This window comes from Excalfactoria chinensis, chromosome 1 (assembly GCF_039878825.1).
Source record: "Excalfactoria chinensis isolate bCotChi1 chromosome 1, bCotChi1.hap2, whole genome shotgun sequence".
Lineage (NCBI taxonomy): Eukaryota > Metazoa > Chordata > Aves > Galliformes > Phasianidae > Excalfactoria > Excalfactoria chinensis.
This window is the reverse complement of record NC_092825.1, coordinates 138073988-138098164: the sequence shown is the minus strand read 5'-3', so window position 1 is coordinate 138098164 and position 24177 is coordinate 138073988. Positions and strand designations below refer to the sequence as shown.

Genomic DNA, 24177 nt, shown 5'->3' with positions numbered 1-24177 from the left:
TATGCTAACTAATAGCTTGGCTTGACTGCTACAGTCACAACACAGAAATAAGAGTCTTTAGTAATTTCAACTTCTTGTCAGTATTCATATCAGAGTGTAGTATCTTTAAAATTAAAAAAATATATAGAAAGAAAGAAAAAATGGCTTTTACTTAAGCAAATCCTACCCTAACGCAAATTCTAAAATACACATACACAGAAACAAAATAAAACAAAACAAAACAAGACCACCTCAATCAGGTGGCGAAACTAAGATATCCAATATGGAATTTCTGAACTGCTACACGCTGCCATTCTGAACAAGAGCATCACGTCTCCCACGTCATCTTTTTCCTTCTCTTTTTCCTTTTCCAAAAGATGTTCAGATCAGAACATCTGCACCTTTGCATGCTACCGTGACCAAAAGAAAGATGAAGGAAAAGAAATTTAAACACACTGAAGTTAATCTTCTATTATGAAATATCTGCTGATAAATAGAAACATACATCAGTAAGTCACGATGGTGTGTGAATACCAGCGATAGGCAGGTCGTATGAATGCCACTCTTTTACAAAGCACTGCTAATTTGAGCTTCACAGTATGTTACAAAGCAAACCGTTTCTTATTACTCCACACTGTCCCTGATGTTTAGTCTATAGCTCTGACTTTATTCGGTACAATGAGCCACGGTTTTGGGCATCCTTACAAGACGATTATGTATTCCTCAAAAAACACTGTTAGTGCACACGCTGCATATAAAAAGGTAAGAGGATAAACACTGCACTTCTGACAACAAACCCCATTAGCACTGTAATTTCTTGTGACATATATGCTCTCACTGGCTTTCCACTGAGCTTACCGCTTTACTTCTAACCCTTTGCAGCGGCCTTCAGTTTTCATTACCACAGACATAGAGTACAAGCAGACCATATAAATGGCCTTAAACTTGTGCAGCTGTGGAGTTGTTGTTTTTTAAGGGGGTTATTATGTGTGTTTTTTTCATCATACTATGGACATGAACCTTTTCTACACATGAATATGTTTCCTGAAAATACTACTACTCTCTCTTAAACAAAGCTATCCCTATGCACCCATGCAGTTATTAAACAGCTTCTGGAAGGATGAAACCAACCCTATATTCCTTTCCTTCAAGAGAATGAAGGCCAGAAGGCACATCAGATCTCTGGTCATTAAATCAGCACTGCTCCACTTTCCCAACTCTCTTAACTCTGCTCCAGCTTCTCCCTCTGCCTTCTTCTGAGGAGTGTAAGGATCTCCATTACAGTTTTAAATTGCATTCTATTGTCCATTCTGGAAGGATATTAAGCTACACAGTTTCTCAACAACTGTGAATTACCACGTTTGCATTGAATTATTTTCTAAAAAGGGCAAATGATTGCTGAGGTCAAATGTTCAAGAAAAGCACAAGAAAGGCATCCCCACAAAATACATACATATAATTCACGATGTCGCAGAGAAACCTTTGCTAACTGAATCAGATCAGCACCAACCAGCAACTGGTGCAGTTGGGGCTACTAACAACAAGCTGTACAATGAACAACACCAAAACCACAGTTCAGAAAGGAGTAAGATCAACTGTCAATAAGCCGTCAACATTTTGACTTCTAAATTCAAGAATAACATAGCAGGTTTTCATTAAAAGAAGCAGAAACCACAAGTGTGTAAAAAAAACCACAAGCAACTTTAAATTTATAACTGCTCAGAAATATAATATTTATCATAATCAATGAGTTACATTAAATGTTAAGGGTTTTTTGACAATTAAACTTACCTATAGGATTTCTGTCAAAAAACAGGACAGGAGCTTTCAAAATAGATTTAAACATTTTGTTGTGCAAGGTCTGACCAGAATTAACAAGAACTTGAAAGACCAGAAGACTTCTTATTATGCCAAACAGTATTGTGGCCACCGTTAAACCTGAAATAAAAAATAATATGACAGAGCATGCATACAAACACGCATCTTTCACACACAAAAAAGGATTTCAATATAAAATGTATAAAATTGAACAACAAAATAATTCTGTTGGTTTCTGCATAAAAGCAAGAATCCAAACATATGCCTAAGGGACTCCGAGCACAGAACACAGCTACCTGATATTTGTCACTAGCTGTAGTTAGTCATATTTAAACAATTTCTCTTTTTCTCTTCAAAAGAATCACCGGTTAATGGAAATGCAGGAAATGTCTGTTAGCCCACTAAATAAATCTGTATTATAACCTTCCGCATAACAGTTCTGCTAAGAAATTCATTTCACAGTGCCATGTATAATTGTGGCTTGCAGAGGTCACTGTGAACATTCAGCATTTGCCAGCAGGTATTAACCAAGTAATACATATACACGGCTATTTAGCAACAACCTTGAGTTATTCTCAATCAGTTCAAACCACTCATGCCATACTTCCCCTTGTAAACCACATCAAATCATTTAAGTGATGTATATTTCTCTAACACAGAACAAGATGCATCCCGTATGCAGCGTGAACAGAGTGCTTCTAGGGAATTGGTTTGCAGACTGTTTGTCTTTCTTCTGGCTACATCTCCACTTACAAGACAGAGGTGCTACAAGGCAAAAGATGGAAACAAAGAATGATGACATTGCTGCCGGTCTATTTGCTGCATGTAGCCTGCCATGTGCTTGCCTGTGTTCCCAGCCAATGAAGAGCAAAGTCCAAAGCTGAACAGCGAAGTTGTTAACCTTGTACTTGGCAGTTCTGCAGGCCTTCCAGGCAATCTGCTCCAGAAACTGAACGCAGCCACCACAAGCCCAGATGCTCAGGCCTTGAGGACAACCTTAAATTAGACTTTAACTACCAACATAACACATAACCTGTTCTAAGGACAGGGAGAACCTGGATACAATTCAGGTACAGCTACGGTACAGTGGCAGAATGAGGTTTTACATGATACAATGTCGTTAGGCCAATTATTACCTCCTGTTTACAGATGTAGCCTTTCAGAATGCAAGAAAAATGTCAACTACTCTGTTTGTCTCTATGCCCTTTATTGTATATATTCTGCTCTTTATGGAGCTTAACTCCTCAGCAGGAAAGGCAGAATCTCCTGATACACTCATTTTATACAAAAGGTATGGACGTGGCACCTCATTCTGTCCACTGAGGATTCCCACTAACAGAAATGTGATTCTTCTAAACCTTAATCCCATTGAAACAACAAGGACCGGGAAGGAACTACCATGGTGATTATTTGAAACATTAAGAACAATTAAAAAAATTGTTTAATTACTTTGCACCATTTCAGAGGGTACAGAAAAAGTTAATTATGTGTGTCATGTGAAACTGACTATCCTTTTATAACTGTTTTTCAACTTACAATTTTATGTAAGTAACAATGCTTTCTCTTCAACCACTGCAAATGTATCACTGATTTATCTGTACATTTCAATATCAAAGTTAACTTTCCCTCTTCTGCTATCTAGAACAAAATTTGCCTTAAAGGACAAAATTTTCTGCAATTTGATTTAGGTTATATGGTCAAAGAAAGCCAAGTTCGACATTCTTAATCATACTGTGCAGTCCACTGATTGGCACATGAAATAAGACATTACAGAGGGAAAATAAAAGCCAAGTTATCTGGCTCCTACATTGCTGTTTCCCAGGCCAAGTACAATGTATTCAGTCAAATACTTAGATCATGTGGATTCTCACAAAAAAAATATATAGATTCCACTTATACTCTCACACAAGAGAGATGTTTCTAATACATTCAGAGAATATTCTTCTGGTATCCTACCTGTTTTCTCAGACCTATCACTCATATCTCAATCAAGAAGACACTGTGCTGTGCAAAACTGTAAAACACCAGAAGTGTTAAATAGGAGAGCCTGAGAGCAGATTTCCGTGTGCTATTTTTCAACATTAATCTTTAAAATGACATTTCAGATGAGTATTCTAAGACGTCTCGATGTCTGAATGCAAAGATCAGCACCCTTTTCTGGATATTAAAAAGCATATGGATAACCATTATGCATATTATAATATATATTGAAATATATATGTAGAATATATATTGAATTTTTCTTTAACACTTTGCTTTGCATACTCATCTCGGAGGCTTTTCAAAAACTGGTTCTTTTGCTACAGCACTTCAGAAGTAACACTGGCATGCCAAGGTTTATAACAGTACAGAACGAGTATCAATTTCAATTCCCTCTTGCCCAACCATATAGTGACAGAAGATTGAGCTGAGTAATCTATTAATAGAGACAATAACCACAGTCTTACTTTTTGAATGCTTAACTTTCTAAAATCTAGGCAACAAAATTGAAGAGTCTGCGCTCGACCTATTTCTTCTATTGTATTTATCTACTTATTTATTAATTCCACGAACTTTAGTAAGGAAGCAAGACTGTGGCTCCCAATCTGTTAGGATGTTGCTCATTTCCTCCTAGAAATCACATTTCCCCACACTGCCATTGCTTTGCACCACTCAAAACTGTTTATTACAGTAGGTTAAATAATAGATCTTTAAGGTATTCAGACACAGGCACACGTGTCATTACCTGCGTAAATTCCCAAATAAAAGGCAAGGTCTAGATGTTCAGTCTCATTTGCTCCATTATTTCCATTTGTTGTAACATTCAGCCTTCCTTGATGATTTGCCCTGTGGAAATGCGTATGGAAGATAACGATCATCGAATCACATTCTGCAAATATTCATGAGCACGTTTAACTGTTTCAAGATTCAACTCTATTGAATTCTTCAGTTCAAAAGATCCCATGTACTGGTACTGCCCTGCACCACAACATGAGAAGAAGCTATCACAGCCACAGCATAATGTTTCATTTCATTTTTCCACGCACAAAATGAGTAGAGAGATAAGGAAATATCAAGCAGATTCTGAAGTTTCCTAGAACAAGTTGTTTCCCATACCTATACAACAGTGATTTCTATTTGGCAAACAACTCCTGAGTGAAAAGACAGGAACAACTGAACAGGAAAACTGATCAGTTTTCATCATTAACTTACCAGTAAGAAAGCCACCAATCCTGGAGCACGTATGCCACCTTGAATAAAAGAGGAAAAAAACAGGAATCATTTTGCAAAATGAAAAAAAAAAAAAAAAATAAAAATTAGAAAATTAACTTCCTTGCTATTCTTTTATGTTCTCTGGGAAAACATCACGCATTCAAAAAAGGTATGCCATCCAGTCTTTCAAGATTAGCAGCAATTTGCAAAGCACATTAGAAGATTTATGAGATCCCTCTACAAAGAAAAGAGTTACCTTAAATTACCTTCCTTGTTAGTAAACTAAAAGGAAAGCGAGGTGCTTAAGCAAGTGAAACATAGTAGCTCTTCCTAACATGTTAATTGCACATTAAAGAACACATATTTTCAGTTCCTAAATTTGCCGCTACAGATATTTCAAAATGCTTTTTGATTAACAAACTTTCTGATGTTACCAGTCCAGAAATTTGTGTTTACAGGAGATAATTACCAGAAACAGAATGGAAAGAGGATGAGAGAGGAGAGGGAGGGAAAAACTTTCACCGTCACCTTCCTTCTGTGACAAGAGGTGACTCTAAACCTGTAAAAGGACTACTTATCTCAAAATATGCCTCAGTTCACGTGAATTAAAGTTCTGGGAAGCCAGCTGCACAGATCTGATCCTGCTTAGTTGTCCTTCTTTCCAACAGACTCAATTTAAGGATAAGCAAAAAGGACGTAACATGTATAAATATACATACTACTTCTTACAGTCAGGACCAATCATTTCCATGAAATGAATTTGAGCTTTCTCAGCAGGAAATAGAGAGAAGGGCAATAGGCTGCCTTCACACAGCTTTCTCAGCTCATCATTTCTTTCAGTAAGTTTTAAAAATAATTTTCCTTCTCTAAAAATTCTTTTAAATGTGTTACAGTCTGCATCAAGCAATATTTCACTTTCTTCCTCTTCTAAACAGCAGCTCTCCTTCTAGCCTTTTTCTTAACCTGCGCTTACCAGCAGAAGAGCTTTTCTCTTAACAATTCTGTAATCCTCCCTCCATACCCAGGCAAGCCCTTTATGCTTCCAGTTGAGGAAGGAAATATCTCTTCAGATTTGCTAAATGCTATTTAAAACACCTGAGGATTTTGTTCTGAGTCTCCAAAAAACTAAACGGGCTTATGATTTTTGTGCTGCACTGTCAGTAGAGTTATTATTTTACTGAAGTATTACAACTGTTGGAATAAGGATCAGTGCATGACACCTCAATGCAGTACAAAAACTCCACGCTGATACATAATATTTGACCAATTTATTAGATGTAAGAATACCACGTTCCTAAATACTGTAGTTGCAACATCTCAATCACAAGCATACACTAGGTTAGAAAAAGGCATCACCAAAACAATGTTATTATTATTTCTTACTTCCAACGACTTACCTGTGCCAAAATATTAAACAATACAAGTATAAAAATCACAAAGTAGTTTGCTCCTGCAGTGAAATATTTCCTGTAAACCTTAAAGCTTATTTTTCCCTCAGAACGACTCTCCTCTGGCACGGCAGCCAGTGGATTTTCAGCCTGAAAAAAGAATATATAAAAAAATAGAAAACATTAACCTAGCAGCTATAGATTCAGACTAAGCTACTTGAAAGACATGGTTCAACATCAGCAAACAATTAAACAATAAGATAAAGTGATTACAAATATAAAAACTTTAAGTAGGAGAACTATGGCTTTTACAAAATAAATAAATAAGTCTCATTGCAGTAACACTGCAAAATCCACTCTGCAAAACGACACTGGGAGGATTATATTTTGCATTGCATCACAGCATGTAACATGAGTTCATTTGCAGACAGAAATATTTGCTCCAACTGCCAGCGCTGCTAAATGCTGAACCAGATTTTTCTTTTCTTATGCACTAGAATCAATCATCGTGGCTCTCAAAACTAAGAGAGAGCCTTAACATAGGAAAGGTTCTGTTTTCAGTATCCAAAGCGTGTATAACCTTTCCTTTACAGCAAAGTATTTAAAGTAAACCACCTTCTGCAAGTTTCAAACAGAAATCCATCAACATATGCTGAATGTAAAAAAACAATAAATTCAAGACACTTCTCACTGAAGCATCTGTTAATTGAGAAAACCAGTAAAATGACCCACACATAGGGGACAATAGAAGAGAGAAAAGGAAAAAAACAAAACAGACAGAAAACAGGTAGACAGATTTTCTATCCAAATGAACAGCATTCTGCTTTTGTTGTTTCTTTTGGGTTTTTTTGGGTTATTCTTATGTGATAGAAAACCAGGTGTTAGATCAGTGCACATTTAACATTTGGTATTGTTATCAGCACACATTGCTTTTTTCCCCCTAACCCAACAGCTCTTATACTGCTAAGTTTGGCACATGCTTGTGAATCTTAGAGCAGTCAATGCTGACAAAGGAATAATATCAGATATAAAAATAAGTTCACTGCTTTTTGGCATGAAAACATTCTTCCAAAAGGATATTTGCAAGCAGATATTTGCAGCTCTTTTTTGGGGAGGGTGGGGCTCGGACTTAGCAGCTCTAATTGCTTTCTATTTAGATAAATAAATCATATATATCCGTAGTATAAAGATGAAAAGCATCAAGGACATATAGAGATTACCTGTTCCACAGATGTAGTGCTAGCATAAGCTTAGCAGGGTTACAGGGCTCCTGCACTGTTTTGTGTGAATGCAAACACAGCATCGTAAGGCCACCTCTGGTACAGAAAACATTACAGCTGCTTTTGCACAGTGTAGACCAAGAGATAACAAGGCATATGGAAGTCAAGCTGGCACCATAAAAGCATTCTTTTTTCGATACCAGAAGAGCAGGGGAGAGCTGTGCAACAGCATCCCGAGGTTCCTCCCTCAGGGCCAGCTCATGATCACATGGGTATGATAATACCAACCACGCAAATGAAGATTTAGTAGGAATCCATTGCTTCTGCATGCATTTCCCAAGCTTACAATTTCAAGGAAATTATTAATCTGACCTGAACACTGTACAAACACATAAAACCCACTCAACACGGTATTAGTGGTCCTTTAAAGTATCCCTGTCAGATGGGAAATACCAGGGCACAATGCTTTGGGAAACCTGGCAGAGGCCATGATGAATCTGATCGAACTGTTGAAGAGAGCTCCACAGAGCTGTGGGATGCCTGCCCTCTGCAGCTCAGGTGGTAGGACTACCGGTTCTGGGCAGCCACGAGTGAGCTCTAAGCTGTTAATGGAATCCATCACTCACTGAAATTCATAGGGCAGACAGGAAAGAGCCCTCCTCAAAGTCTTAGTTAAAAAAAACAAACAAAAACATAACCAGCAACACAGCCAAACAAGAATAGCACTCACAGGTGGTTGTTCCACTGCTCCATCTTTCACTGAGTGGACAGAAGAATCCTGGGACCAGACAGAGGACTCTGAAAAGGTACGGCTCCGGGAGGACTTCAGGTTGGGGGTGCCTGGAACTGATGGCTGTTCTGCCTCCTCCTCTTTTTTCAGAAGGGAAGCAAAGTCGATGCCAGACCTCAAGAATTCTGAATAGGTCCCTTTTCCCACCATTTTACCCTACGATTAATACAAGTTTTGATTATCTTCACTGTATCCTTCCTGTAACAATATTTTTACCTATTCCTGCTGCTTATAGCTTTCTACTGTTGCTAAGCATACAACCCACTGCAGTACATGAAGTGAAGTCTCAGTTCCTCACTCCAAAGTGCAATAACAAGCTCTTCACTCTCTAAGCAATCCCATTCTGACTGTTTACGAGGCCAAATAACACAGATGGGGGACAGTAAAAGTCCCAGTTACAGTCAGGTGAGCATTACCCCTCCGGAGAAGCTGTGGAGGAGGGTCATGCTGCTTTAGCACAAACGTAAGTACATTCATGACCATCAGTCATGTCTATTCCAGACTGTTTTCCTAGTCTGTGTTGTCTCTTATATCTCTGTCACAAACTCATTCCTAGAACACAAATGCAACATTTAAGGAGATCTGAATGAGGGAAAAGGCATGTAACATACTTTCTTGCAACTCTGTGATGGATCAAATGTAATTTGAAGTACTTCATCACTCAACCTTAAAAAAACATCTGAAGTTGTTGCATTTCCTCTCTACACATGAACAAATGGTACAACAAAGTCTGGAAGGAACCAGTTTCTCTGATGCACATCTTGCTTTCAGAGGTATCTGTGACTGTTTCTCAGCCTGAATTTAAAAAGGGGATTGGCTGCAAAACCAACACAGAGAAGAGTAAAAAACAAGAACGAAAGCAAGGCATTACCTCTGTCTCAAAAGAAATAATTCTTTCACAACATATTATATACAAATATATATGTGAGACAAAATTAGCATGTAAAATTATATGTAGGTATAATAAAATTCAGAAGCAAGACACAACAGGGAAGTTGTTCTAAAAAGCTGTTACTAGTAACCATCTCTCTTTGAAAACAGACATGGTCATTAGTAAACAGAAATTGTATTTAAAAAATAAGATATGTGAACTGTTTTTTTTGTGGTTTTTTTTTTTTTCCCTTTCTTAGATTATAAAAGACAATTAGAATGTATGTGAACTATAAATATATAGACACTGTTATCACTTACATCTTTTAATATTAGAATCTGAGATGCAGCACGGAGATATTGCAACTGGTGAGTCACCAAAACACAGATCTTCTGGTGTAGAGCCTGACAAATACACCTGCAAACAGATGGAGAAAAGACTGTTAAAAATAAGGTGCCCTAAAAAACATAGAATCATGGAATTACTCAGGTTGGAAAAGACTTCAAAGATCATCAAGTCCAACAGAAGCCTAACCATAGTACCCTAACTAACAACCCTCTGCTAAATCATATCTCTGAGCACCACATCCAAACGGCTCTTAAACACAGAGGGATGGTGACTCAACCACCTCCCTGGGGAGCCTATTCCAGTGTTTAACTACCCTTTCTGTAAGGAATTGTTTCCTAACATCCAACCTAAACTTACCTTGGCGCAACTTGAGGCCATTTCCCCTCATCCTTTCACCTGTCAACAGCAAGAAGAGACCTGCCCCGCTCTCACTGTAAGCACCTTTCAGATACTGGAAGAGAGCAAAAAGGTCTCCCCTCCGCCTCCTTTACCCCAGACTAAACAGCCCCAGCTCCCTCAGCCTCTCCTCATAGGGCTGATTTTCCAAGCCCTTCACAAGCCTCTCTGCCCTTCTCTAGACCTGCTCCAATACCTCCACGTCCTCCAATGACTGCTTCTGGGAAACTTCTACCCAGTTTAACAGTGTTTTAAATCAAATGATTCTCATGCCTATTGGACTTTTCACAATTATGCTCAACAAGCATTCTGCTTTTTTTCCTTTGTAAAACATAATCAAGGAAGAGAAATAATCCTGTATTCCTGGTTTAGAGTGACAGAGAAGGATGTAGTTGGTTAAAGTTGCAATCAATGCCATCTTAACAAATGTATGTATCATAAGCTGACTCCTGAGGAGGGTATTTAACAAGAATGAAACTAATGGAAAGGAAGCAAGGCAATGTATTGTAGACAACTACAGAGAAAAACAGCAAATAGAAGTAACTTCTCTGACATAAACTTTCACAACAGTTTTTATTAGTAAGTCACTGAGGGGGTTGGAAAAGCCAACATTACTACTCAGTCTGCTGTGGTTCATACTGGCAAGTAGTATTGGTGAACACAAACTGCACTTCCCCTAGATGAAAACAAGCTGGAAGATACACTCCGAGAGCACATATCACATTCATCCGGCAGCAGGAATGCAGCCCACTGGGGCAGAGGACAACTTGCTCGGAGAAGAACCTTCCTGACCCACACGTGGACCTGGGCACCACATGTTTTACCCCACAGCTCCACTGCTGTTGAGGTCTCTTTTTATTTCTTTCTTCCTAATACAACACAGGAGGATGGCACTCACGACAAAAGAAAAAACCAAAAACACTACACAACAATTTGCATCTTTTCACTCGTCCAAAAAAAAAAACCCAAAAGCCAACACACCAAAACACAACCAAGACCACAGCAACCTCACTGTACAAATTCAATGGAGAAATGCAAATAAGCAGTATGGGGAGAAAAAAAAACAGAAAAAGAACATGAGTCTAACAGTAATGTTATCACATGGTTTATTCTGTCTCAAATTCCTGTTGTGTGGCTGCTCCGCCTACTTTTAACATCTATTTTGTCAGTCTGACAGACCACAGGAAGCAGCGTACAACATGCTTAATACTACTAGTTGGAATAAATAATTACATGTAGAAAGCATATTACGCAGCTCCAAATAAACTGCAGTAAAATTAAGTTACAAGCACCACTTACTGAGCGAGTTATCTGCTTTCTAAGCAGCATTCAAGAAGGAACCATAAACAAGTGATGTCATTCTTAATTGATCAAGATAATTAATCAAGACAGGGTACTTGCATCAGCGTAACTATTTGAGCAGTTGCACCTATTCATACACCAAACTCTTTGTGGGCGAATTATTTTGGGTGTGGTGACTGCCTACCCTTTGAGCAGTCACGGAAACAAGCCATGCGGGACCTGGAGCTTAAGACATGCTACAAAACAGTATTCAACAAACCCTATCCAGAGGACTGGACAGAGATCAGAGACACCAAAGGATATTTGCTTGCCTAATAGGAAAGCTGCCAGAAAAGAATATATGAGATATTCATTGTCAAGAGATCTAGCTTTCAACCTTACATGGGTCCTACAGCCTATATGCTATTTCCATTATTAAATTTCTCCGTGCCAAACAGTTCACTCTCAGACCCACAAAATCTAATGGCTGAAAACCTTTGAACCTCGATCCTGGGTTACAGTGAGGTGAGCTCATTCTACTTTAAGTTTACAGTAAGAAAAAAAAGAGGAAAGCATGCACTGTCTCAGCATCAGAGCACACTATCAACACAGCGACTCACAAGATCTAGATTGTGACCTCTGTGGAAACGCAGATCTCCAGAGATAGATCAGTTCATCCAAATATGAGTTTTTAAAACAACAACCACATATTTGCCATCTATCTGGGCAGAAAGAAACAAGCTGTACAGTTTGTTGATAAGAGATGAGTAGAAATACTGTTGTCACAATTCACTGGCATGAGCACAGGGAGGAAAGAAAAAAATCCCAACAAAGTACATATACCTCGAGCTATTACTGAGTTAAACAACTCACGGCTCACACAGATCACTAGGAAATTTTGCCACTTAAAATACCATCATGTCAGTTAAAATTATCATCGTGATGCACTGAGGTTGCAAAATGAGTAGAACAGTAAATGTATACTTAGTGTCTGTTTCAACACATCAGGCTATTTTGAGTTTTATGTTCTATTTTTATTTCTTTATTTTATGTATTTTCTCCCCCATTTGACAACATCCTGCCTTGCCAAGTACAGTGAGCTCTAAGTTTATAGGCTGAAAACCGCCATGAAAGACTGAAGGCAAAGTTCAATGTGCGGTATGATACAGCCAAATGTGGTAAAGGGCCTTGCACAAAACTCCAAGCTCATTTAATCTGTACTTGCGAAAACTTGGCATAGCCTTAGAAATGAAGCACAAAATATCCATGTCAGTCCCTAAGCACTTATGTTTTGAATTGGTTCATGGACGCTCGGTTTCACTCCACCTACTTTTAGAAATATCGCTGTGTAGAGCTGAAGAAGAACACACACAATTGAAGGCACCCAGCTCTAAGTGAACATCTGACAATATTTCATTTTCTTACCAATTATGCAGGGAACTCCGTGAAAACGCAGGTGGTGCACACCTGGCCAAAGTGTTCAGACGCGTCAACATGTTTAGACTGCTGACTTTTTAAACAGAAGGCCAAATTCTGTCAATCTAAGGAAGATTTGTACAGCGCTGCTGATAGGCAGTGTGGCCTCTCTTGAAACACTGCTGCTTTGCAAGCGTGCCTGCAGTATGGCTCTCATACTTCAAAAAGCCATCATATTATTCAAACCCACAGCAAAGGGAGTGAAACTAAATGATCTTCAGGGTCCCTTCCAATCCAAACAATTCAATGATGCTATTGGGGAGCAACCAAAGAAGGGCTATGATGAGAATCTGAAGGACAAGACGATGCGTGAGAAGCCACTCAAGTCCCTGGGTGTGCTCATCCCAGAGCAGAGGAGCTGAGGGGAGGCCTGATGGCGGCTGCAGCTCCTCACAGGGAGTGGAGGGCAGCGCTGGGCTCTGCTCTGTGTGACAGCAACAGGGCCCGAGGGAACGGCATGGAGCTGTCAGGGGAGGGCAGCTGGGGGTCAGGGAAAGGGTCTGAACCACAGGGCGGTGGGCACGGCACCAAGTGCTGGAGTTCATGGAGCATCTGGACACTGCTCTCAGACATAGGGTTTGGATTTTGGGTGCAGCTATGTGAAGCCTGGAGCTGGGCTCCGTGACTCTTGTGGGTCCCTTCCAACACGGGACATACAACTTTATGATTTAGACTTCTGCAAAAGAGTATACCCCAAACTGTCTCTATCATTTCTCTTGCTGCTTAAAAACCCACAAAGTTCAACCTCTCCTCCATCACTCCCTTGAGGGGCATGTTTTTTAGTTAGACTGCAGGCATCTTCAGTACATTACAGCAGCAATTAGTGCACACAAATGTTATCATGCTGTCACATTAATTAAATATACATATGCACACAGACATACACACACTCAGCCAAGAGAGATACAGTGATACCTAAATGCTCTTCAGTCTTTCCGGTACAAGGAAAAGAGGGGTCTGTGAAAGCTTCGTTCTCTATACCATGGAAGAATCAGCTTAAATCACTTCCTGTCAGATGATGGATGGACTGTTTTGCATGATTGTTTTAAGCTCAACGATAGAAATTTCAATATTCCTCAAAATGTATTCCAGCAGCAAACTTCCTTTACCACTGTAAGCTTTTCTCTAAAGCCAAGTTTATTGTTTTTTGATGCAGTTTAAATCCACCACTTCCCCATAAGGTATTATTCCAGCGTGCATAGACCCTTTATACAGTATTCAGCTTCACTTTTGGACTTCTTTATTACAGACAAAAAAGGCACACACAAACAAACCCAAAATATACTTTTTTTTTTTTTTTAAGCAATAAACAGTTTTTTCTTCTTTTTCCCTTGACTCCTGAACCTTCTTAACGGGTCACACCGAGTCCAAAGCCCAGCAACGTTCTTTGAAAGTGCAGAAAATTGAATACATTTTTTTCCAGGTACAAAACGTAACATCAACCAAGCAAAATCTAACAAGAGGGCACAGTTTCCTTGACAAGTGAATGACGTTGCCAAATTGCACTGATTTGTGATCTTCCATAATCTGCATCTCATTTTCCACTGAACTGCTACACCATTGATCCCTGCCCACTGAGTGTTCATAGAGTCACACACTGCATTTAAACCTTCCGTGTGCATAAAAACTAACAACATTTAATCAAGAATTTCCTTATCCCTGTCTGTCTCCAGAACTGCCTGAAGTGTTGCCCAGGTTTCTAACACCTGAAGACTAAAGCAGGAACGACCTTCATTCACTCTCCAAAGCACTGAGGACAGAATCAGGACAGATCTGTTTCAAAATTACGCTATTCCAACTTGACATAAATAAATAAACAATACTTTTAGTTAACAAATCTAAGTAATAGGATATTATCACCCATTTAAAAACCCATTACACTTCTGTAATATTACACATTACAGAAAACTTCTGTGCAATTAAAAAGATAGTTTGAGCTTTGGTACTGCAGGGCACGTGGCAGAAGACACTTAGGAGGGTGCCTACAACAGCTCAATTGCTCCTCTAGGCAGAGGCAGCATCTTGGCACCTTCACATATGTGAATTCTTGTTTGTTCTCCCTTCCATATCAGGTTTTCTTTACTTTGAGAGATGTTGTTCTTTAATCTTTTTAAAGTTTTTATCTCTAAGAACCAGCTTTCATTCACCTCTGCAAACTGTTTCTTCTTTAATGATTAGACATTCTTCCTTAACGTTCTTCCTGCCTCTCCTTGTTGCAAGTTCACACACAAGTTTAAGTTTACTCTAATACTTACAACTGTTTCAATGGAAACAACCATTGAAATTAAATTAAAGAACATGCAGAAGTGCTCACAACCGTAAAGCCTTTGTTATATTAATTTGCTTACTACACGTGCTTTTCTCTCCTTTGACTTCAAAGAAGTTAAAGATGTTTAAGAAGTTAAGAAGTTTAAGACGGATTCTCCAGCTGTTTTGGTACGTTATGAAATTTACAGAATTTCTGGAGAGGAAAAAAGTGACATAATTGCCAAAGCCACAAAAACACATCTGCTTATACTACATCGTTTCTATTTCTATGCTTGTCTTGCTAAACATTTGTTTCAACTTCATGACAAGTCCCCATCTCCATTGTGACAATGCATAATACTCTTCTGCATCTCACCCTCACAACTCTAAAGCATGTGTGTATATTGGGGTTCTGTAAGCATATGTTATATAATTAAAGAAAAAACAAAACAAACAAACCCCCTCACCCACCAGCACCACAACCCCACAATAATGCTAGGAGTAAAAGCCTATGAAGATTTACAGTTTTACTGAAAACATATATACAATATACAGGTCAAACTTATGCTTTTCATTTTATTTTAAAAAACAACACTTCTATGACATATTCATGCCTTTTAAACATAATACCTACAATAAATGTAATGAAGTTCAAGGAATTCCTATGTTATCATCCAAACTTCAAGGCATAATTAATGCAATTTTAAGAGCATCAACACATTAGGACTGTCATCACTGCAATCATACCAGAGGAATGACAAGCATGGAACAGGTGTAAATCACAGAGCAGGAATCCTTATAGATATCCCTGAGATATCTCCTATTTCCACTCACTGGACATAAAAGGAAGCAGAGAAAAATCCTTAAGTTTACTGAACAGCTTCCCTGTACATTTGGCACGGTTACTACTGCTCGGTTCCTCTGACACAGCAAAGAGACCTTCTAGTTTCTGTTTGCTAGTTTTGCAGAACTGATGTACTCCACTTGCTTTCCAAGTGTACACCACCACAACAGCTCTCTTCCCCCAAAACTTCAGCATTATGGGAAAACTGTGTGTGTACCCCACTCAGAGGAATACTAGAGTGGAAGCACTCACAGTGTCCTAAGGGCCCCAAAAGTGAAACTGCTTTAAACAACCTAAGTAAATAATCAGATCTGTTCACGTAGTTCTAAAACAGTCCTTTCATTGTTTTTCCGTACTTTTCTTCCTCCCTTCAACCACTTCTGGGTCTTAGGTAAGAATACGCAGAGGAATTCAGGATGCCCTATACATGCATTTTGCATGATGGAATTTCCTGCTCTCCTTTGCCACCAGCCTGCCATTTTTTCACCTTTATCTGCAATTACAAAGGAAACTTTTGCTACAAATCATGCCTGCTCTCTTTCCTCTCTTGCAGAGCAACTCTCAGTTGTATTAGATGGCAAAGGAAAGGCGCTATCTTTCAGAACACCTGACCAAGTTGCCAGGTGACTCTCTGGTCAGCCTAAACCTACAGTTGGTTATTCAGTGACCCACTGTTTAGCTACATACCACAAATAACCTGAGCTCCTACGGGAGGCTATCATCCCCTGGTACCAACGTGGTCCACCTGAATACATGCTGAAGTTGAAATGTTTCACTGTTATTTCTTTTGCAGACTTCTTCTAATTCTAAACACAGAACTCAGAGAACAGACAAATGACCATTACACTCAAACAGCTTGACCATAAATTCAAAACAACATGCAGAACTTCCTTTGATAGTAGGAATGATACGCCTGTACATGTTATTGCCAAACATATCACAGTTTTAGTTGTGATTTCCATAGATTCTCAAGCTGTCCTGTAGTCTACTCCCATATGTACAAAGGAGAAGCTGAAAGAGATCAGGCTGATCATCAACTGGGACTAGCACACAGCTCCTGTCACTAGGAAAGATACAAGGGAAGAAGAACAGCTAGAGAAGTCTGTGATGTCTGAATGAAGTGATAAAATATAAATCTGACCCTTAAAATACCTTAAATCAGCATCATCAATAGGACACAATTTCTGTTGAAAGAAGATGTGAAACCATGTAATTACTGAAATATGCTTACAAAGATGCATAAGCAGACCAGGAAATATCTGGGGCCCAAGTATGACTTGAATTACTTTCTCAGAGCACGACAGGCTATTCCAAACTTTGTCATACAAGGAAACATGTCACACTATATGCAATGCATGTCCCTCATTTCAAACCTGGTTGAAAATCCAGAGGTCTAAAATTACCTAAGGTAGTGAAAAGATTCTGTATGTATATTATATATGAATAAAAATAAAACACATCTATATATGCATATTTATGTATGCATATATGCGTATACACACACAGTTAAACAAAAATACAGAACAGTATCAGTGCCTTCTTTTATGAAAAGGTTGATGCTGGTCTACTGGCAGTTATCAGAGAACTTACCAGACAAATAGCACAAAAATAGGGAATATCCAACTTGTATCTCATTAGGCCTCAATGAATCCAACCAAGAGACGGAAACTCATTCAAAAACTGACTTTATCTACTCCATCATCCACAGAACAACTTGTCTGTATTGCGGAAAAATTTGTAAGAGACACAAGCCCTCATTAATATCACGGACTATTTTCCCACTGGAGCTGTGCTACTCGCATTCTTTCTCATTTGAAAAGAATTTATATATTTTAAGCTGTTTACCACAGCAGCTGAACAGAACAGAGAGAAGCAGCAAATGTAATGAATCAGCCCTCTACAGACCACAGCTTCAGGGAATCACTAGGAACATACCTATCTTTAGATGTAAACAAACAGACTAGGCACTCCTAAAAGAAAAAATTAAACTTCAATATAGAATTACAAAGGGAGAGGAAAAAAAAAAGAAGAAGAGCGAGTGGACTGAACAATATCCATTTCAGATTCTCATTAAATAACCCCCTATTTCTTCCATGTCGCCCATTGTTTTACGCCTTGCGGTTTGGATTCCTGGGGGCAGTTTGTATGAAGTGGTATCTCAGACATTCCTCAGCACGATGTTCTAAGAAATCATTCTTGCTCAAGTGTTCTCTTCTTTAGATTTCTAGCGCTATTCAGGAAGCACTAAGGAACAAGCCCAGCCTTGTTATTCAAGGAAAGCTACTGAACTATCCCCACTAACACAGTGCCTTTTACAAGGTAAGATGGGACGCATCTCAATTTTCCTTGCCACTACTACTCCACACAGACTGCTTTCCTCACAGAACATTCTTAATGTACATTACCTCAAATTAATTTAGAGCTCAGGAGGAAGAGGTAAACGAAAATTCCTGCTGCTAGGAAGAACCACAGCCAGTTTTCCAAGTCTCACATTCTCTGAGGTCATCTCTTTACATCTTCTCACCTCCACAGTTATCAGCGAAACTTACAAAACTAAAGACCTTCTATGTGCTAGCAGAGCACATACAAAAATCCGGACTTCCAGTTCTGCAGCAACATACAGAGACACTATCAGAGCTCTCATAAAACACAGAATAAATCAAAGAGGCCACTTCCAACCAAGGCACTACTATACTTCCCCGTTTTCCCTTCAGCAAATAAACCTTCAGTCCTAAAAAAGAGACAGACTGACAGTATAGGCATGTGTGCTTTCCAGACTAAGGCACAGACACATTCAGAAGCTGAAGCTGTCACACAATCTTGTGCAAAAACGGATCAGCAGTGGCTAAAGCTTAGATAACTCCAGTAGGTGTTAGAGCACTTTACAGAGTACATCAGCTACAGAAGTAGCGGAGATCAGCTGCAGAAGGTGAAAATGAACCTGAATACAATAACAAATATGAAGTCTATGCATCGTAAAAAATCATAAAGCTTGTACACTTGGGAAAAAAAGAACTTGCATACGGAGTTGGTCAATGGAAATTCTATGATCATTTCTTCAATGCAAGTTCCTACATTTGCCTAGGGGTGCGGAGGAGGGAACAAAAGTAAAAGCAAATTTAAATAGTTTTGAGTGTGGAATTCAAGGGAAGTACATATGCCTTGGAAAATGCTTTCACTTAGGCTTTGACCAAAGCCAAGTAAACTCAATCAGTGGAAGCTTTCCCTTACACTTAGAAAAATTCTATTTTTGACAGGGAAAGAAGGAGGCTATGAAGAAGCAAGGACAAAACACTGGCTGGGGATAACTGGATTATTCTTGTAGTATCACTATGCTGTAGATTAGGCAGTTTGAAAGAAGAGAGACAAAGAAAGCTCACTGAGAAGGAAACCTCATTTTTAATGAAGACTGTCCTCTCCAGAAATAGGAAAGGGTCTAATCTCTCTTTTTTATGTTAAGCTTATACATTCTCCTCTATTTTTGCTCTCCACAGTCTGGTCTACAGGCCACAGTTCCCTGTTTCTTCGAAGAGAAATTTCAGCCACTCAAGACTGCAAGAGTTTTGGCCTTTTCTTCAGCTGCTTGGAGTGTTTATCACACCAATAAAGCTGCTAATAAACTACTCCACAAATAAAGCTGCAACAAAACTAAGAGTTTGAAATTCCAGCCCACATTGTTCTTCACTTGGTACGAATGTTCATAAAACCCAATACTGATCAATATTGATGTAAAATCTGTCATTCTCCTCAAGAAAACAGCACATATTTCCTTAGGTATAAATCTAATATCTTCAAACCAGAGTACTCCAAAGCTTTTAAAAATAAAGAAAAAAAAAAAAAGGCAGGAAAGACTCACAGCTCTTCCAAATATATAAGAGAAGAAAAATAAATGCAGAAAGTGAATGCATTAAATGTTGTGAACCATATATCCAAAAGTGCTTTTCCAAGTTCCTCTATAAGAAATTGACGGACAACAACCATATTTTAAATAAAAATAAAGCAATAACCTACTTTTCAAACAAATGTCTTCCAACTTCAGAATCTACTGCACTCAGTGGATCGTCCAAAAGATAGATATCTGCATCTTGATATACAGCTCTACAAGGTTTAAAGAAAAGGCAGTGTCACAAAGTTTTACATTCATTTACTTTTAGTCACTAATGACATTATATACATTATATACCACATACGCGTTTTAGAAACAACAAAAAAATACTAACCTGGCCAGATTTACACGGGCTTTCTGTCCTCCACTCAGCGTAGCTCCACGATCTCCTATAACTGTTAAGTCACCATTTGCTAATAAGTCCAAATCCTGTGAACGTAAAGAACAGGCAGAAAGCAATTAAAAAAATTAATCATTTTAACCTCAAAAATAAGCCTATTTGAAGAAAACACTCTCCTATTTCAATAGCATTGTTTATATATTACCTTACATCAAAAAACAAGGACTATACTGGATGAAATATCTACAATTAATTTCTTAGTTTGTACCTCCAGCAAAAGATTACTGAGAAAGCAGGAAAAATAGGTGAGGCCTTAAGGATTTGTTTTACAACAACGTTTGCCAAAGGAAAGTGCACAACCATTCTTACTGTTATATGGAATACTTGTTGGTGATTCAGACCAGTCTAAAATAAAAATTAGTGATGATGATAGTAAATTAATTATTTAACAAAATGAATTGTCACAATAAATAAAACTGAACTGGCCTCTATCAGTAGATAATTTTCCGTTTATCGTTATCCCTAAGAATTACATTTGTTTTATTTTCACTATGACTTATTAGAAAGAAATAACCACACCATTCATTACAGAAAATTGGTCAACTTATAGGACTGCAGACTACTGAGTTAGAATAAAATGCACAGTGTTCCACCTCATACTTCTGTATTTCCTCCAGTGAACACAGAAGTTTTATATTAAGCTATGAAACATATTCAAAACTTTTATCAGATACATAAATTTGAAACAAAAGAATGAAAACATGTCTACTATCAAATGCTGTGGGTTTTTTTTAACAGTCTGCCATCATTTAGGTCAATGAAACCTTAATTTCAGACAACAGCCTATGACTGAGTATCAGCAGAAGATATTAAACTCAACCCACTATGTGTAAGCCTTGCAAAAAAGAATTTCATCATAGTAACCATCTGCTTTTCACCTGTGTTGCTGCTGACAGGAATATCGTAACGTGCTGCATAAAACCTTTTTAGCTGCCAAGCAAAATGTCTGTTTCTTGACAAATCTGGCTTAATCCTCTTCTGTATCTCATGTCACAAACTCCTTTACATGCAGACCTTTCAAAAATATTTTTTCATAAAACTCCTTGGACTCAGCAAGTTATCCAATGTATACCACTAAGGTTCCTTCAATAGCTGTTACCAATGCATAATAAAGGATGCATACATTTTTATTTCTAATAAAGCATAAAGGATATTCATACAATAAAAGTCACAAACAGTGTTAGTTTGATCATTTGTTTTTTTTCACGTTTTGTTAAACCTATGCACACATTTACTGTAATGCTGAAGAACGTGGTTATGAAATTAAACAATTGTGAATAGCTTTTTTCCAAATTTGTTTGAGCTTCACGTAAACTACATCACCCTCTAGTGAAAGTTTTAGGAATTATAGGAATGTCCTCACACGTAGATGTCAAAAATAATGCCTGCATCTCTATTAGGAATTTCTTTCCCATAGTACAAATAAAAAGCCATTCTATGTGTTATGTAACGCAGCGCTATCCTGCAAGAACATTACGATTAATGGTGAGGATAAAACACACAAAAAGAAAATCATACCTTTTTAAGTGCGCAGACTTTTAAAACTCTTTCGTATTTTTCTCTCTCGTACTCCTTGTCAAACAGTATGTTACTTCTTACAGTACCAGAAAACACCCAAGGCTGCTGAGAAACATAGGCAATTCTTCCAGAAACATTTATCAAACCTTTCTCCTTAGGCAGCTCACCAAGCACAGCACTTAGGAGTGAAGACTGAAAAACATCATAAAATAAAAACTCAGAAGTCTGACTGCAATCAAAACATCACGGAGCTTGAGTAGTGTTTATTGGCATGATGGCCTATTTCACTCTGCCACCCAAAGTGCTGTTAGTCTAAATGCACTAGTATCCTTTACATGCAGTCTAGAAGGAAAATGCAAAGCACAGTCCAACTTTGAAGACTTTCCTCCCCACCCACAGAAGGACATCTGCCTTTCTTGAATGACAGCACCCTGATGTAATGCATACTATCATACACAAAAGATCTTTACAATTCCAAGCTTTTAGCCATTTATACTTATATTTAGCCATGTCAACAGACTAAAAAACCCCACAGAATGGACTTACTTTTCCAGCTCCCACAGGACCGATCACAGCCAGTAATTCCCCTTGTCTGACGGTAAATGAAAGCTGCTGGAGTGCTGGGCTTTCTAAACTCTATGGATTTAAGAAAAAGTCACGCTTCATCAGTAATGAAATGTACATCATCAAAACAGCTCTTAGAAACAGAGGATAATGAACGTAAATGACCATAAGTTAGCAACCCATTATGACAACCATATTTTAAGACACATAGTTTCTTTCTTCAGTAATTAACGAACACCTCTGACAGACACCAATCTCTAATCCAAACTGACTAACACACAAAATTGCATTCAGGGAATGAGGAACCCAAAGGCAATAGCAGCAGTACTTCTTCCCAGCCTACATCTCCAGGCTGTAGCTCAGCACAGAACTGAGACAGCAGCCTTGAAAACAGGAGATCATGGCTGGCCACCTTCACTGCATTCACAGCTCCAGCTGTGCACATTCAGCTTCACCATGCAGATGGGCATCTGATTTAACCCGTGTCACTCCAACATGTCAACTTCACCACAAAGTTTGGTGTCGTTCATATACCTGCTGAGGGTACACACAATGCCCCTGTCCATGTCATTAGCAAAGATGTCTAACAGCATTAGTCTAATTCCCCAAGGAACAACGTTCATCAGTGCTCTCCACCAGGACATTGAGCCACTGAACACAACACTTTCAGGGCAACAATTTATGCAATTCCTTATGCACAAAATGGTCCATCCATCATTTACTGACAAAGATGTCATGTTTGACACTCAAAAGCTTCACTCAAGTACAGGCAGTCAACATCAGTTGCTTCTCCCTTACCCATGAACACTGTAACCCCATAATAGAAGGCCACCAAATTTGTCAGGCACAATTTGCCCTAAGTGAAGCAAAGTTGGCTGTTATCAACTGCTACCTTTAATTCTAACCTATAAGTTCCCAGATGGCTCCTCATCCATCCCCATTCGTGCACTGTATCTGATTACTGAGATACTGAGTGGCATCTCCACTTCCTTTCCTCTATTTCTTATGAAAAGAAAGAATCTTCATGTATTTAATAGCAGTTTCCTCCCGTTAAAGCAAAACATCCTTGTAACAGGACCTACTCTTACATGCATCTTAGACTGTACTAAAATGTATACAGCAAAATAAAAGCAATCAAGCTGCACTTTGAACAAATTCTGGAACTGTCAAAAAGGGAAGCTTGCAACTAGCTGTTTTAATTGATTTAGGAAAAGCATGGTTGAGGTTATGAGAGGTATTTGCTCCTATCTGTGACAGCTAGGAGAACTATGCTGACATGCACGTGCCTCCTCCGGCCAGGAGAAATGCTTTATGTAACAGGAAAGCCCTCAGAGCCCAGTAGCAAACATCCCATTGGATTTGGTATCTTAGACAACAACCATGAATTCTGCATTAAATCAGACACAGTGTAAGAATCCAAAGCGCTGTGCAACACTCCAAAACCACTCTGTTGCTATCGTTCACTTCCACAAGGTGGCAGCAACACAGCTATATTCTCAATTCTATTCATTTCATTTCTCAGTCCAGAGTACCCAGTTCAGGTACTAAACTGGAGTTAAGGTCTGGAGAGCTCCACCAGTTTGTGAAAGAAAATGCATTTTTTTTTCTAATGCCAAGTTTTCAGGATGAGAAAATATCTGTTATTAAATCAATTTGTCTTTACAGGAAAGTACATAAGCTTTCCCACACACCAGCCCTACCACAGACCTCTCGATGACTGTAATGAGGTCTTTAGGTCATGTTTCTGAAACTACACAAGATCCATGCCCAGGTTTTCAAAACAGAACATCGTAACAGCCTAAACTTGCACCCTGACAAGCACCTGTCACTTTCCTTCTTTCCTAGATTTGTGGACAGGTTGTTCACAGGACTCAGCTTTCAAAGAACAAATCACATTAAAAGTGATTTATTTTCTGCTACTCTATCCCTGTGAACTGGCTCACTGTGGGGTGATAGATA

The 24177-nt window shown here is 38.6% G+C and overlaps 1 protein-coding gene across 1 annotated transcript in view; it reads right to left on the bottom strand.

The window, feature by feature from the left end:
* The window catches only part of ABCC4 (ATP binding cassette subfamily C member 4 (PEL blood group)), a 140275-nt gene that overhangs the window by 83740 nt on the left and 32358 nt on the right, over nucleotides 1–24177 (bottom strand). The window contains exons 10-19 of the mRNA XM_072353449.1: nucleotides 22201–22290; nucleotides 21655–21846; nucleotides 20071–20165; nucleotides 19862–19948; nucleotides 9579–9675; nucleotides 8328–8543; nucleotides 6387–6527; nucleotides 4990–5027; nucleotides 4523–4623; nucleotides 1771–1917 (exon numbers count right to left, since the gene is read on the bottom strand). Coding sequence (XP_072209550.1) covers nucleotides 1771–1917; nucleotides 4523–4623; nucleotides 4990–5027; nucleotides 6387–6527; nucleotides 8328–8543; nucleotides 9579–9675; nucleotides 19862–19948; nucleotides 20071–20165; nucleotides 21655–21846; nucleotides 22201–22290 — 1204 coding nt within the window. The remainder of the gene's footprint in view (nucleotides 1–1770; nucleotides 1918–4522; nucleotides 4624–4989; nucleotides 5028–6386; nucleotides 6528–8327; nucleotides 8544–9578; nucleotides 9676–19861; nucleotides 19949–20070; nucleotides 20166–21654; nucleotides 21847–22200; nucleotides 22291–24177) is intronic.